This window comes from Artemia sp. Qi Xiang Cuo, chromosome 18 (assembly GCF_049724085.1).
Source record: "Artemia sp. Qi Xiang Cuo chromosome 18, ASM4972408v1, whole genome shotgun sequence".
Lineage (NCBI taxonomy): Eukaryota > Metazoa > Arthropoda > Branchiopoda > Anostraca > Artemiidae > Artemia > Artemia sp. Qi Xiang Cuo.
In genome coordinates, this window is record NC_142811.1 from 17,271,456 (window position 1) to 17,287,480 (window position 16,025).

General features: G+C 35.7%; 1 protein-coding gene across 2 annotated transcripts in view; it reads left to right on the forward strand.

Moving 5' to 3' along the window:
• Nucleotides 1–15,769, forward strand: part of LOC148941261 (uncharacterized) — a 67,508-nt gene extending 51,739 nt beyond the window's left edge. For both annotated transcript variants that reach the window (XM_089104095.1, XM_089104096.1), the window contains exons 9-11: nt 1,555–1,742; nt 7,806–7,964; nt 10,981–15,769. In XM_089104095.1, the coding sequence (XP_088960221.1) occupies nt 1,555–1,742; nt 7,806–7,964; nt 10,981–11,874 (1,241 nt within the window). In that variant the 3' untranslated portion in view covers nt 11,875–15,769. The remainder of the gene's footprint in view (nt 1–1,554; nt 1,743–7,805; nt 7,965–10,980) is intronic.
• Nucleotides 15,770–16,025: the final 256 nt, after the last annotated feature.

The following is a 16,025-nucleotide window of genomic DNA, read 5'->3' on the forward strand; positions in this document are numbered from 1 at the left end:
AATCAAAAGTATCAGGCTCATGGCGTAGCTTCATGGCTTCGTCTATTGATGATTTGTGTTCTGATAATCTTTCTTCTAGTTGTTGGTTGGTCCTCCCAATACAGAAAAAAAAACACAAGAACATAAGATTTTATACACACCGAAACCCAAAACGGGGCTGGCCATATTCTCGTTTTCTCTAGGATAAGGTTTATTACTGAATAACGGCTATCACAAGCCCAAATGGACCCAATTTGCACTTTAGTGTCAATAAACAAAAAAACAACAACGAAAAAATTATAAAAGGGTCAATTTTAAATACGTGAAAATGTCAAAAAAAAAATCAAAACTCATAAAAAATCTTCACAATTTGCTTTATTCGGTCTAGAGAGAATTATTTATTCCCTCATTGGATCAGCAGTCAAAGAGTATGAGTAACTTATTAGAGCAGAAACATGCCCTAGTGTCGACAAAGAAATACACCAGCGCCATCTAGCGTTTGGTGAAAAGCTTTGTAATCGTTTTTCTGTCAGGAACTAATATCGTGCTCTTATCGCTACAGTAATTTTACTAACTGCACAAATTAAGTTAATTATTCATTTTATTACACTTAAAAAATGTCAATTGCCGCCAAACGCTAGATGGCATTGAGTATTCATATGGATCTAAAGAGCAAATAACATGCATAATAATATTTCAATGACGTCATACATTGTATAAAAGGTTTCTTATACCAGCAATACTACTACTACCACTACTAACAACTCACTGCAGTCCCAAGCCACCTGAGGCCAACACTGCTACGAACACTCCTCCTCTATCTCAATGCATTAAAAGCCTCCCTCTATACACCCTCTCGGGAAATTGTAATTTCTCTTAAATCTTCCCTTATGACATCCTTCCACCCCAACCGTGGATGACCTGCTTTTCGTTTGGCCTTAGACGGTTGGCCGACAAGGACAATCTTTCATCCTTCATCCGCACAACGTGCCCTAGACATCTCAACCTTTCTCTCATTAAAGCCCTAGAAAGAACCACACTTTTTTTTTACAGCCTACTGTTTGAAATACGGTCAGTCAGTCCAAACCGTAGGCAATTTCTCTGGAAAATACGAAGAAAATCTGGAAAATACAGACAATAGTTATCATTATCATAAAATGTGCCTGGAGGACGACCCCCTCAAAAAAATGCTAAGTTAATGGCCTTCTAAGCACCCTTCAAGTGAATACATGTAACATTTTGAATAATATAATTTAAATATCACGAGGGGAAGGGGGCATCAGGAATTTAGAAATGCCAAGGTGGGGCATGGCCCAAAACCAATTGGAACCACTGGTTTAAAGCAAAACTTATGCTTCAGCATAAACTTACAATTTGGTTACGTCAGGATTCGAGGCACCCCTTATTTTCAAGTTATGTTTCAAAATCGATTAGTAGGTGCCACAAATACAGGAGTCAGTGTAACTTATATGCTTATCAATTTATATTATAATAAGGTATATATATATTGTACATTAAATTACTATATTAACGATGTACTTTGCTTGAACTCATTCTTGCTCCTTTTATTTTTAGAGCTAAGGTCGAGAATTTTAAGTCTGGAGGCGCTTTTGAAAACCAAAGAGTATGAAATAGGCAACAAGTTAAAGGCTGAATTGGCGACCAGACGCTCCATCGAATCCAACTTGAAGGAGACGAAACTACTCGCAGAGACTGCAATCAACTCCAGGGACAAGCTTGCTACACACGTCGTTGAAGTTCATGTGAGTTGATATCAGATAGGAGGTTTTTTTTGTGTATACCCTTTTTTGGTCTTTCTTGTCACTAATTTTTCTCTCTCTCTGTTTCTGTTCATTTTGAAAAGTATATACGAGATTCCATAACTAAAATTAGGCACAAGATTAACTATTAATAAAATTAACTACTCTCTGCCTCTTCTTATATGCTTTAAATAGTGATGAAGACCACACTGCCTTTCCGTAACAAACAAACACATTTAGAAACAATAAGGAAAAATTTTTCTCAAGACAATGGAATTCAATTCAGTGGATATTTCGACCCATGTCCAAGAGCCGTCCTTAACACAACACCAACAAAAATATATATGTATAAAAAAATTACATTAAAATCCGACCATATGACCCTTTATATATATATATATATATATATATATATATATATATATATATATATATATATATATATATATATATATATATGTTAGTGTTGTGCTGTGATTGTTGTTCTGCTATTATAGGGTTGTGTTGTGATTGGTGTGGTGCTGAAGACGGCCCTTGGACATAGGGTCGAAATATCCACTAAATTGAATTCCACCGTCCTGAGAAAAATTTTCCTTATTGTTTCTAAGTGTGTATGTTTGTTATGTGCTTTCCAAATATAATAATTGTTTTCCTTGCAGTACTGGCCTTTGGGAGGTGGTAGGTGGTGCGGCCTACCGGACCGCTCGCTCTGAGGGCTGAATATCGGCCCTTCGGAAATATCATCAGCCAGATCACAGCAAAAGCAGCTGGTTTTCCAAAATCCTGCGCAAATCTCAGAAGGTTTGGAATGACAGAGCAACTCCTTCTTTCGTGCTATATAATTTATGTCATGCTAGTAATAATGTCCAGTCTGCCTCCCGTCGCTTACAGAGAAACACAGAAACACAACTGAAAACAATTCAGAAGAGAGCCTGCAAAATAATTCTTGGGCCAAATTAAAAAACTATGAACAAAGCTTGAGTGAGCTCAAGCTCCCAACCCTGGATGAAAGGAGGCATGGAATGCTGATGAGGTTTGGAGCTGACATTCAGAAGTCCTCAACACACCGAAATATCCTGCCTCCGTTTACTCAAGACCCACGCACACAATGCAAGGTTGGCAACTCTGAAAAAGGAAAAAAAAAACTGTTAGAATGCACACCTACACACTCGACGACAAGATTGTTAAACTTCTTCGTGCCCTACTACTTCAGGTGTTGCAACAATAGTGTCCTGAAGTTGAGGTGATGGCTCATCATTTGGGTTTTTTGGTGTTGTGTCTTTACGTGCTTTATTTGTGTTGTTGTTTGACGATGCCCATGCTATTGCAATGTGATAAAGGGAACGAATAAAGATTATTATTATTATTTATTTATTTATTTATTATTTATTTATTTATTGAAAAACCCGTCAAATCAACACACAACAAGACGGAGCACGTAAAAGAAAAAGAAGACACAAACTACAACAAACTGAACCAACAAAGAAAACGAATCACTCAATGAGCAGATGGGACCATTCGTGTAGATTTCGGCGTATTTTCTATTATGCTTCGCTATTCGTCTAGCGACGGTGACGTCAGGGTCTGCGACTTTAAAATTTACAATTACTTGCGAATTCTTATACCACGGAGGTAGACGAAGCAAATACTTCGGAAAACGAAAATACATCGCTCTGATTTTATTCTGGTCAGTTTTATTGAGAGTTTCCGGAAGGGCGCGGCATATAAAATGTGAAGAAGAGTGATAGCGTTAAACAAGCTTGCTAGAAGCAGCTGGTTCAATCGGAGCTTGCACGATACAATTGAAGCGTAAGACGCTGAAATTCATCGTTTAAGTTGTTCGAGGAGAAGTTTTCGGGTGTGATGGATAGACGAACCTATGGGTAAACCTAGATAAATGAGGTGATCCACTGGCTGGACAGAGCTAGAACCAAGGGCAATAGTAGGAACACAAAAATCAGTTTTCCAATTGAATAGGGCGATTTCCGATTTTGAAGAGTTGAACTGAAGTCCAACTTTAAGATGTTCGGCTTCAAGGATTTCGAAGATATCAATTGTCCGCTGAAGGGTTCGGCTAAGATTCAGGATGTCGTCCGCGTAACATACCAAAGACAAGTTAGCAGATGACAGAATCAGCGAAGATGGACATTGATCTTGTACATCAAGGACACAGTTATTGAAAAGGTCGGGAGAGTTGACTGCTCCTTGACGCGCTCCTTTCTTGACTGAAACTAGTCGGGTGCGTGGAATGGGGGTCAAACCCTTGTCAGGAGGTAGCTTCAGTCGGATCCGTAATCTAGAATACAGATTGACACTAGAATACCTGAGAGAACGAATGACAGCTAGATTCAACCCACGTTTACCGGCCTTCAGAAGCATCGCAGCATGGATTAGAGAGTCGAATGCGCGTCTAATGTCGTGTCCTGCCAAAGAAAGGCTCTCTCCAGAAGATTCGGCATCTATCAAGACATTAGCAACGACTGAGCCATGTTTTCTTCTGTCCTCCTGCTTTTATCCTCCCTGGTGTTAGACTCAAGGTCAAAATGGGCTGTTCCAAGCCATGTTTTCTTCTGTCCTCCTGCTTTTATCTCAGAACATCCAGTTCCTCAGCACATCCAGGCATCAGCACATACAGTTCCTCGCTTGAAGCCAAACTGATGCGAAGGAGTGTAGCATTCTTTTTCGAGTTCCTGTATAAACATCAACTCGAAGAGCTTGCAGAGTGACGTAGCTACAGTTACGACTATCGGACGGAATGCTGTACATTGAATTTCAGATTTTCCCTTTTTAGAAATGGGAGTTAGATCTCCGATACAGAAAGAGGCAGGAACAATCCCTTGAAAAAAAATCATCTGCATAAGCAGAGAGAGATGTGCCGCGAGAAGTTTACCTCCGTATTTCAAGTGGATCGCACTAGCTTCGTCAATGCCCGATGAGCCTTTCCATTTGAGTCTACGGATGGCATCTTCAACAGAGCGGGTACTGAAGATAAAATGTTCATCGGATGAGGAGATAGAAACTGATGTAAGGTAGTCTCGTAAGATTGTTCGATGGAGGGGTCAAGAGCTGAGAACTCCGATTCGTAATGAGCATACCATTCATCTTCAGGGATGTCGGCTGGGGATGGTGACGAAGAATTTTTTGCAGAACGAGAGACTAACTTGAAGATCATATTTCTATCTTGTTTAGCACGGGCAGTAAAACAATTGACTAGATTTTTCCGATGCCTAGCCAGGGCCTTAGAAAACTTTCTCTTCCTGAAAATCCGTATGCTGTTCACAAGACCCATATTCGGACGTCCACACTCTTTCCATACTGAAAACTAAAATTTTTGCTTGACTGCATGAAATGACGAGATCTGGATTTGACGACCACCCGGGAATGATTCCTTTACGAATTCGTTGCAAAGGAACAGCTTGTTTTTCTGCGAAGTTGAGAGCATGGCAGATTTCTGCGCAATATATATCTAGACAAATCGAAAATGGGCTGTTCCAATCAATGTTTTCTTCTGTCGTCCTGCTTTTATCTTCCCTGGTGGTAGGCTCAAGGTCGGAATTGACTGCTGTGAGCCATGTTTTCTTCTGTCCTATTGCTTTCTTCTTCCATGGTGGTAGACTCAAGGTCAAAATGGGCTGTTTCAAGCCATGTTTTCTTCTGTCTTCCTGCTTTTATCTTCCCTGGTGGTAGGCTCAAGGTCTGAATTGACTGTTGTGAACCATGTTTTATTTTGTCCTCCTGATTTCTTCTTTACTATTATTCTCCATGATCACACTGCTTTTATACTACACGGCTCAAGGTCTGAATTGACTGTTGTGAACCATTTTTATTTTGTCCTCCTGATTTCTTCTTTACTATTATTCTCCATGACCACACTGCTTTTATGCTAAACAAAATAATCACTTCCGCGTCAAAGCAAGTTACCGGTTCATTGACTTAAAAGTTCACTAACTGTTCTTGAATTTTTTAATACTGCGTTGAGTAAAGGTGGTACAAGTTTCTTCGAAATTGCAGGTCAAATCTTCAGAATTCAAACCTTCAAAACTTCAGAATCAGCAACATTTTATTTTCTATTAGAAGAATAAAATGATAAATTTAGCACCTGTAAATTAAGCATTATTTCATTTTTAATTATAAAAATATTCAACGCAGTATTACAAGATTCAAGAACAGTTAGTGAACTTTCTAAGTCAATGGACCGGTAACCTGCTTTAACCTGCAATTTCAAAGTAACTTGTACCACCTTTACTCAACGCAGTATTAAAAAATTCAAGAACAGTTAGTGAACTTTTTAAGTCAATGGAGCGGTAACTTGCTTTGACCCGGAAGTGATTATTTTGTTTATTATAAAAGCAGTTTGTTTTAATTTTGATAAGTTAGAAACTCTACTGATGATGATGACCGACTGTGTCATCGAAATATTTAGAGTCTTTGTTTTATATTTTCGTTTTACTGTCTAATAAAAGGACCTAACCCTATTTGGAATTCTTATTGTTTTCGCCTGATTTCTTCTTTCATGGTGGCAGACTCAAGGTCGGAATTGGTTGCTGTGAGCCATGTTTTCTTCTGTCCTCCTACTTTCATCATCCATGGTGACAGGCTCAAGGTTGGATTTGACTGTTGTGAGCCATGCTTTCTTCTTTCATGGTGGTGTTGGAAGGTTATTGAGGCAGTTTTTACCAATATACTCTTCTGATTTCCGCGCTGTGTGGCCAATCTTCTGAATAAATAAACGGTAAATAAATTTGAAGAAAAAAGGGAGAGAAGATAGAAAAAAAATTCGATATTTTGTTAAGTGAACTGAGCTTTCAGTGTAGTTTACACGGTATAAAATGTAAATGTGTACAAAAGTAAAGATACAAAGGGAAAAGTATAAAGCTATAGAGCAAAGATTATGTCTAACTTGCAAGAGTGGGAACTGGCACAGAGTTGACAAAACTCAACGCCATCTTGTGTTTGGTGACACCTGGCATTTTTTCGGTCTAATAATAGAACAATGGGACTTGTATGATATAGTGCCGACCACTCAAGAAGTAAAGTTAGGTTAGTGCTAGTGAAATATACCTAAGTATGATAAAAACATAATACTTTAGAAACATTGGTTTATATATTTGCACATTAGAGTAAAGAAGGTGGTAATAGAAAATTGGGGCGGTGGTAAAGTATAGCGGATCTGCATGCAAAATGTTTTAGCTACAATTATTCTGCATATTATGAACTAAGAATTGTTTTATACTTTACTCCCCACCCCTAATATGCAAATATATAGCCCAAAATATATATATCCTATCTATTCTGTCAATTGTTTTTGTCTTTTCTCACGCTAAGAGATTAAAGGAACCGCTTTACAGTGCGTCAATGGATGAAAAACTTGAGTGGTCGGCGCCATATCATACAAGTACCAGAACAATTAATATAATTTGTGCTGTTGGTAAAATTAGTGTATCTTTGGTACACTACCCATACTACCCATACACATTTGGTACGCTACCCATACTCTTTGGTATACACCATGAAGATGAACACAGGAGCATGGTACATTTTATCGATCATAAATTGAACGAAATCGCTTCAAAAACCAAATTTAATTGAGTCTTTGTGAATTTAATTAAACTTCGGCTTCTTTGCACAATTTATGAATAACAGAGGAGAGTTTTGGGAGAAACTTTAGTTGATCACAGCTCGGACAGAACATGTCTAAAACTGATTTCTAATGTAAATGGGTAACAAATGATCATTTTGGTCGGATATTTTACTTATCTGGAATCAAACATCGATTTATAAATAAACCAAACAAAAATACAGAGAAACTGGTATATCAAAATGTGAGCTTTTATCGTTTTTTGATTTTTCCTTTTCTTTGTATTTTCTTTTTATTTTATTTTTAGTTTTTTTTTCTGATAAAAGCTTTCAAAATGGTTTTTGAATCATGGGTTGTCAGAAGGTCTCTGAAATGCCTGTATAAATAAATGCGTTGTATCCTATTTTGAAGGAAGCCAACAATTAAAAAAACAGCTAATTTTGGTAAAAATAACTTTTAGTATTTAAAAATACTTTTCCATCTTTCAGAGGAAGCATTCCGTTGAAATCCAGAAAACGCGTGAAGAATGTAATGACAAGATTAAGAAGATTATGAATCAAGTGTACAAAAAACTAAGTCGAAGCTTTCAACCTAATATTCAATACTCCGGGGACAGTATAAAAGCCATCCTGAAGGAGTGTGTCAGAGTAAGTCTGTATCCTTTTTCTAAATGACAACCTTAATAAATGCGTTCATTCCTAAATATGTCACAAAACCTCACATTCAATTCACTGCTAACTGCACAAAACCCATCCTGAAGTAGTGTATCCAAGTAAATTTGAATTCATTTTCCAAGTGACAAGCGGAATAATTACGATCATTGCTGAATATATCCCATTTCACATAATTTCTCATTTATTGATCCACTTAGTTTGTTGAAATTTATAATAAGATTTGATTGTCTTTGTATTATTAAGATTAAGAGTTAAGTTTTTAAAAGTTTTTATGTGATCTTATGAAGAAAAAATGATTCACTTAGTTTTGACGGGATTCATATTAAGACAAGTTTCCTTTTTCTTATGAAGATTTTATTAAGATTAAAAGTTAATATTTTTTAAGATTTAAAGTTTTATTTGATTTTGTGAAAAAGAAATGATCCACTTAGTTCTGTTGATAATTATATTAAGATTTATATTTTTTATTAAAAAAAGATTTAAGTTCTTATGTAATGTGAAAACGAAGAGCATCCACTTTGTTTTGATAAGATTTATATTAATATTTAAGTTTTTTTTATTAAGATATTATTAAGGTTAAGAGTTGAGATTTTTTTCAATTTAAATTTTCATTTGATCTTATAAAAAAGAAATGCTCCACTTAGTTTTGTTAAAAGGTTTAAGTTCTTATGTGATATGAAAACGAAAAGAATCCACTTTGTTTTGATAAGATTTATATTAATATTTAAGTTTTTTGGTTATTAAGATTGTATTAAGGTTAAGGTTTTTTAAGGTTAAAGATTTAAGGTTTTTTTTAATTTAAGTTTTCATGTGATCTTATAAAAAAAAAGAAATGATCCACTTAGTTTTGTTAAGATTTAACTTTTTTATTAAGATTAAGAGTTAAGTTTTTTTTTAAGAATTTAAGTTTACATTTGATCTTATGAAAAAGAAATGATTCAGTTAATTTTTAAAAGATTTATGTTAAGACTTTTTTTCTATTATTGAGATTTTATTAAGTTTAAGAGTTATTAAGATTTAAGCTTTTATATATGATTATATGAAATAGATAGGATCTTAGTTTTTTAAAATTTGTCCGGTCTAATTTCTTTTGTTAAGGTTTAAATAGCAAATTTTTTTATTATTAAGACACATGAATTTTACTCAACTTTGTACTCGTTTTTGTCTGTCAAATAAAAAGTGATTTTATGTTAAAACTTTTTGTTTTTTAATTAAAAAAGTCACTAGAACTTTCGATTTCCGTTCGAATGAGTCCTCTCGTGACATTCTAGAACCAATGGGTCGATACGATCACCCCTGGAAAAAAAAATAAAAAATAAAAACGCATTCGTGATCTTTCTAATAGCAAATAATACCAAATTCTACATTTTTGCAGATATGAGCTTGAAGCCTCTACAGTAAGGTTCTCTGATACGCTGAATGTGATGGTGTGATTTTCATTAATATTCTGTGACTTTTAGGGGGTGTTTCTCCCTTTTTGGGAAAATAAGTCAATTTTTCTCAGGTAACTTTTGATGGGTAACACTAACATTGATGAAAATTATATATTTAAAATCAGCATAAGAATGCGATTCTTTTGATGTATCTATTGGTATCCAAAACCCGTTTTCTAGAGTTTCTGTTACCATTGAGCCGGGTCGCTCCTTACTTACAGTTCTTCTGTCACCAATGGACGCCTCGTACTGTTTGATAAACAGCCTTCACTCGATTCTCTGTATTCTATTCTCTTAAGTCTCCTGTCCCTGAATTGCACTTCCTCCCTCTTGGTCTCTTGATTTATTACCCCCTTCCCTCCCTCCCCTCACCCTTTCGAAATTTGCTGTATAAGTTGGGTGGTCTGAAAATACTGGAAATAATTCTTAAGAAACAAATAGATAAGAAAGCATAGAATGTAATACAATCACCTTCAAAGTAGTGACCTTGACAAGAAATACAATCCTATCACTTGTAAAAAGTTTTAGTTATCTTGAATGTAGTGACATTGAAAGTAATGACCTTGGCAAGAAATGCACTCTCTTGTCACTTGTAAACAGTTTTTAGATTTAAAGTCATGATCTTGAAAGTAGTGACCTTGGCAAGAAATACACTCCCCTATCACTTGTAAACAGTTTTCTCGATTATTATTGGCGTTGTTCTAACGTAACTTGTAGCGTAGTTTTTTTTTTTTTTGGGGGGGGGGGGTCTTTTGCCTGTGAAGTATGCAATTCTTCCAGTTTTTTTTATATTTCCAGGAAGTCATTTTAACTTTTTAAAGAAAAATTGAATTGACCAATAGATATTAATCTTCAGGAGTATGTCAAATACATGGGTTGTTTTGAATCTTAAGCAATACTTCAAATATAAAAAAAAAATATGCATCAGCAACAGGGCCGTATCCAGGATTTTTGGGGCGGGTAATTTTTTGGCTGGGGGGGGGGGGGCACAAAATTAAAAAACATAAAAAAAATTGTCTATTTAAAAATTGTGCATTTTTGTTACGTTTTTAAGAGTTGGACAGACATTTCGGGGGGAGTTTCAAACCCCCAAATCCTCTCCCCCTGAATGGCCTTGATCAGCGGTATTACACTTAAAGGCCGTAACTCATTTAACTATTTCTAGAATTTCTTGAATAAGATTTTGGAAACCAAATAAATATGTGATGTGCTGTATATCTCGAAATTAACTAAACTATTTGGCTATTCTTTATGTACATACACTTTCCTAGTTTTATCAAAGCGTGATCCAAGAGCAGCTCGGGTTGTATGACCTAAAATCCATAGATTAAATGGAAGCATAAATTGTATGTCAAACTTAAATGTCAAGTGTCAAATTTGAAGGTTTTATGTCAATTTTAATGTTTAATGTCAAATCATTCTTCATTTTTAAGAAGCATTTTTACTTAAAAAATAATTTTTTATAGTGACCATTACGTATAAAAATAGATGGTGCCACTCTCAAAAGCCTTGATGTTTGAATTATACCTTAATCTTTTAATGTTCTATATTTTCAGGAAGTCACTTTAACTTACGTAGATACCGGAGAGAAAAGTGGCTCGAGCAGTAGTGAAATTAGCCAAACACCGAAGAAGGAGGCCAAGGTATTACCGGGTACTTCAACCTCAGAACTAAAAACAAATGAATTTAAAAGTGCCAGTCACCAAGACCCTAAGAGGTCTACTGAAGGGTCATCAAAGATTATATCTCAGCCCATTGTATCAGGGCTGAATGAATCCAGTGGTAGCTATCTAGGCTCACCAAAACGTGAAGCTAAGGAATTGCCCAGTTCATATGCCGCGACAACAAATGTAAGTGGAGCTAAAAACGCAACTCCTGACCCTAAAACAACTGTAAGTAGCCACCAAGAATTAAGGAAATTGACTGAAAGGTCGTCGAAAGTTATTGCTCAACCCATTTTATCAGAGTTTTACGGTAACAATCCAGAAGCAGTTAATGAAGAAAGTTATGATATCCCGCCAGTGAAACGTAATGGTGGTAGTGAACCTATATCCCCTCCTACACAACAGGCAATGTTTGGTGATGGCTTAAGCCATGTAAGAACTCCAGAAATTCTTCCAGAGCCCTCTTTACCAGTAGTAGTAAAGAAACCGCTAGAGCGATACAGTGGCTCACCAGTTCTTCCTAAGAAAGACATAGTTCCTGAAACATCTCCAAATATTTCAGCAGTTTGCAACGATTCACCATCAGTCGAAGAGAATACAGAACAAACGGATGTTGTTCATGGTCCCATTACTCCCAATGATTCTTCACCAGTTGATAAAAGTACAGAACTAAGGGAAGCTATTAATGTAAAAATTGCTGAAGGTGTTCGAGAGTATACGCCAGAGCCTCCACCGCCACCCGAATTTGTTATCGACTCTGATAGTGAATCCGATTGGCTTGAATAGATGGCGTTGTATGTTGTTTGGCATGTTTGGAGGACAGTTTAACGAAGCCAGATATCTAATGTGATTAACCTGCGTGTTTTTTACAATTATTTTTTCTGTGGTCTTTCCTCCTCCAAACAAGTCTCTCCTCCTTTTCCTTCCTCCTCCTGGCTCACATGCAAGAGGACATAGCTGTAGAAACCAGGCACAGATTCTGAGCAAAGTTCATTTGAGGGGAGAAGGTACGAAATATTGAGGCTGAACTATTTTTCGACTAATAACCCATGATAAAAAAGCAAATATTTGTAAAAAAAACAAAAAGAAGAAAAATTATTATAATTGAATAAAGTACTGTAAAAACAGCAAAAAAGGTAATTTAAATCAGTAGAATAGCATGTTCTGGAACAAGGACTTTCTTTCAGGAGTGTCAATTTTTGGGGGGGGGGGGCAGGGGGGAGCATTTACCCACCCTCTAGATGTCGAAAAATACCTTCTCATTTCTATTTCGTAGCTATTTCTGAATTTATCATGGCTTACTGATACTTTTTGTCCCTCCCTACAATCCTTGCCCCCCCTAAATTTTCGTGAATCGGCACCACTGTTTTCTTTTACTACCTCAAGGAGTAAATCTACCACGTTTCCTTAGAATTAAACTCAAGAGGTTTCATGGCATAATTGACCTGATATTGAATGACTCATTTAAAGACGATTTATAATCGTATGAATTAATACTTTGTTGTTGTTGTTTTTTTGGGGGGGAGGGGGATACCCTTACTGCCCCGTTCTTGAATACGTGTCTGGTAGGAACTTTCCATTCTCTAGCAGTCCTATCAAATACAAGGGTCCCTTTACCTGTACCTAGAAGTTTTGAGGTATTTTTTGTCCAGCGGTTGGGCGTATATTGTCTCATTGTCTTTTAAACGGAATTGGCTTTAAAAGTGCTTTCTATCTTTATTATGTTGATTTAATAGTTGGTACCCTTGGATTTATTTACTGAATAGATGCCAAATAACAAAGAAAAGGTAATATTATACTTCTTTACTCTACTTATTGCTTTAGGCAAAATAAGACAAAATCAGGGACAACTCTTGCTTGATGAATCAGTTCGATCTCTCTTGTTGCCTCATTTTTTCCATATTTTCAACTCAGAGCCTCAATCATGCAGTGCGTTCCCACGAGGCAGTGCGTTCTCACGTTCCCATGTAGCTTCAGGTTTCTATGTTTGTTTTTCAGCTTATCATTAGCTTATTGAAGCATTTCTTCTACTTTACTTCTCTCCTTTTTGATATGTCTGACCTATATTCGGGATACCTACTTTTTATTTTTTGAAAGAAAGGCACTGCGATTTTATAATATTTATCTTAGTTAGAAGTTAAATATCTTAGTTAGAATTCGCTAGTAGATAACAGCCACAAGATGTTAGAATCAATCAGTTTTGATAATCAGGTTTTAACAACTGGTTTTGTTCCTGTAGCATGAAATGAAATAATTACGTAAGATGAAACCTTGGGAACCTTTTTATGGTGGAATAAAGCAAGAAGCTTGTGGAGCTCGTAAAAACAAATCTTGTCTGTCGCTTATTGTAAATTAATATGTGCCTTACTACTACTCCCACCTAAACTTTTTGATTCTGTGGATGAGATAGCAATGCGGTAACTATAGATGGATTGAGTAGATGGCACTGCATGCCGTGATCCAAGCAAGTAAATACTAATAAATAAAATATTAGTAGACCAATTAAATACGGGTAAATACTTTTTAAATACTAATTAAAATCAAATAAATTTAAAAAGTAAATAAATAATCATTTATATATAAATACATAAAATTAAATGTTTATTTGTGTGTGTCTTGTATGAATTACTACACTGTTCATCTGATCGCCAAGAAACTTTAAGAAATTGTTGAGTAAAGTCTTGCGAAGGTTTTAGGTATAAAATTTCTTGCCCCCCCCCCCCCAAAGGCCCTCTTAACACTTCGCGCTGACTAAAATTAGAGACCCCTGGCCACAACTGCTTGACAGTTCCTTCCGTCCAAATCTTGCATTATTCACATTTTTGGGTATTAATTATCTCACAGCGCCCGATGGGCACGTTAATAATCCTTAACTAATTTTTCAAATACTTCTAAATTTAAAAACACGATCATTTATTTTATATCTAGGAAGAATTTTTCAAGGGGGAACTGTTGGGGGGAGAATTTTCAAAAAACTTTTAAATTTGAGATACGATCGTTGTTAATACGCGAGGGAGAATTTTATTCTCTGCGGGGGATTGTTATTATTTTCCGTGGGGGAGAATCTTCAGTAGAGGGGAATTTTCCATGGGGACGGGGGAATTTTCCCTGGGGGATTTTCTCGGTGGAGTGTTCCTTGAATTTCCTTTCTTTGGAGATCGCACCTACGAGCGAAGGCTAGGCTAGTACTTTGTTATAAGTAAATAATAAATAAATGTTAATAGACTAAATAAATACTAGAAAATACTTATTAAATGCAAAAAGGAAAGTAAATAAATATAATAAGTAACTAAAATAATAATTGAATACTAAGACGCCAAATAACGCCATATTCAAGGATCTCCATCTGTCCTTTCTTTGTGAATAGCTAAAGCTAATCTGCCCTTCAAGTCCCTCGTAAACATGATTATTGAGCTTAATCCCCCTAGTCGAGAAGAATCTTGATACTGGCGGAATGGCACAGTGGAACAGTTGTAGGTTTAGAAAGCTATAAATTGACAGAGACTTTTAGGTAGACCATGGGAAGAGGGGCGGGGCTCCCCTGTCAAATGATTGCAATGAAATGTTAGACTTAAAACAATGATCTGCTAAAATTAGCTTACAAATCAGAATGCCCATTCAACGCTTAAACAGCTAATATTAGGTCGATAAGGATTATGCGTCTCTGATCTCCCAATAGGAATACAAAATAAGTTATAACCTAACCTAGGAATTAATTTAAGAGTTCTTAGTTGAGAGATGAATTGAAGAAATCAGACAATTTCCCTAATAAAATTGGCAAATCGCTCTATTATAACGCTGTCCTACATAAATCGTCTTTGATACTTAATTAAATAATTTGAATTATAAAAAAATATTTTACTTGCTTCTATTTTTAACGATTTTAAAATAATTGACAAATTAGTCAATAGATTTTTTTCGGCTGCAAACTGAAGTAATGAATTCTACTCAAAATTGTTGCTAGAATATCAATTAAATTGCTGAAGAACATTCATAAGGCCATTATTTTTAATCCCTTTTGGACGTTGTGTTGATTGCTTTTTGGGGCATCTTTCCTTCACCATTCAATAAAGGGTGTTTTTTGTGACTAGCGGAAAGCTGCCACACCGTTATTTATGACAAGACAAGAATTGACTAGTGCGGATCTAGGGGGACCTGGGGGCCTGGGCTCCTCTTAAGATTTTTCCCGGTGCCCTCATTCTGTGTTTTTTTTCTGTTTTTAATTCTTTTTTAAATTTAATTTGGTCAATTATTGGTGCCCTTGTCACATTGCCCCCCCCCCCCACCCAAGATTTTGCTCTAGATCCGTCCTTGACTAGAGTTAGAAAGTGAATCCAGACCGCCAGTGGAAAGTGTGGCTTGCGGTTTTTGACGCTAAATTCAAGTTAGTACGCATATGGCTTTAATAAAGCAACCAATTTTGACATTTTTCTTCATTTAATGTCAATAACTTCAAAAAATGAATAGTATTTTTCAAAACTTTGTAAAATTATTATTGAGACCCATTACTAATGCTGGTTTAGTAATAAACTGATTTTGATTTTGTAAGTGTGGTTAATTTTTAAATAGTTTTCTTTTTCACTCGTGTTTGGGACTTGCCGGTAAAATTTTCAGTAGCCTGTCTTATAAGCTAGCTTCTCTTTCTACTTTTTGTGTGTGATTAATTTAAAAACTATTTCCACAAGACAAATTTTTCAAAGAAAAATAAAGAGCTCCATTAAGCCAAAAATGGGCAGAAATGAAGTCAAGTAACCTTCCAAGCTTAAAACTACCACAAATCACTATCAATAAATAAATGAAACTCCAAACGAACAGAAATTACAGTAAATAGCCGAGTCAAACTCAAACCGAGCAAAAATTAACATGAGTAGGGCTGATACTTATGCCTTCTTATGACCAAAATACAATTTGCACTTTACTGAAAAAAAAACAAATGA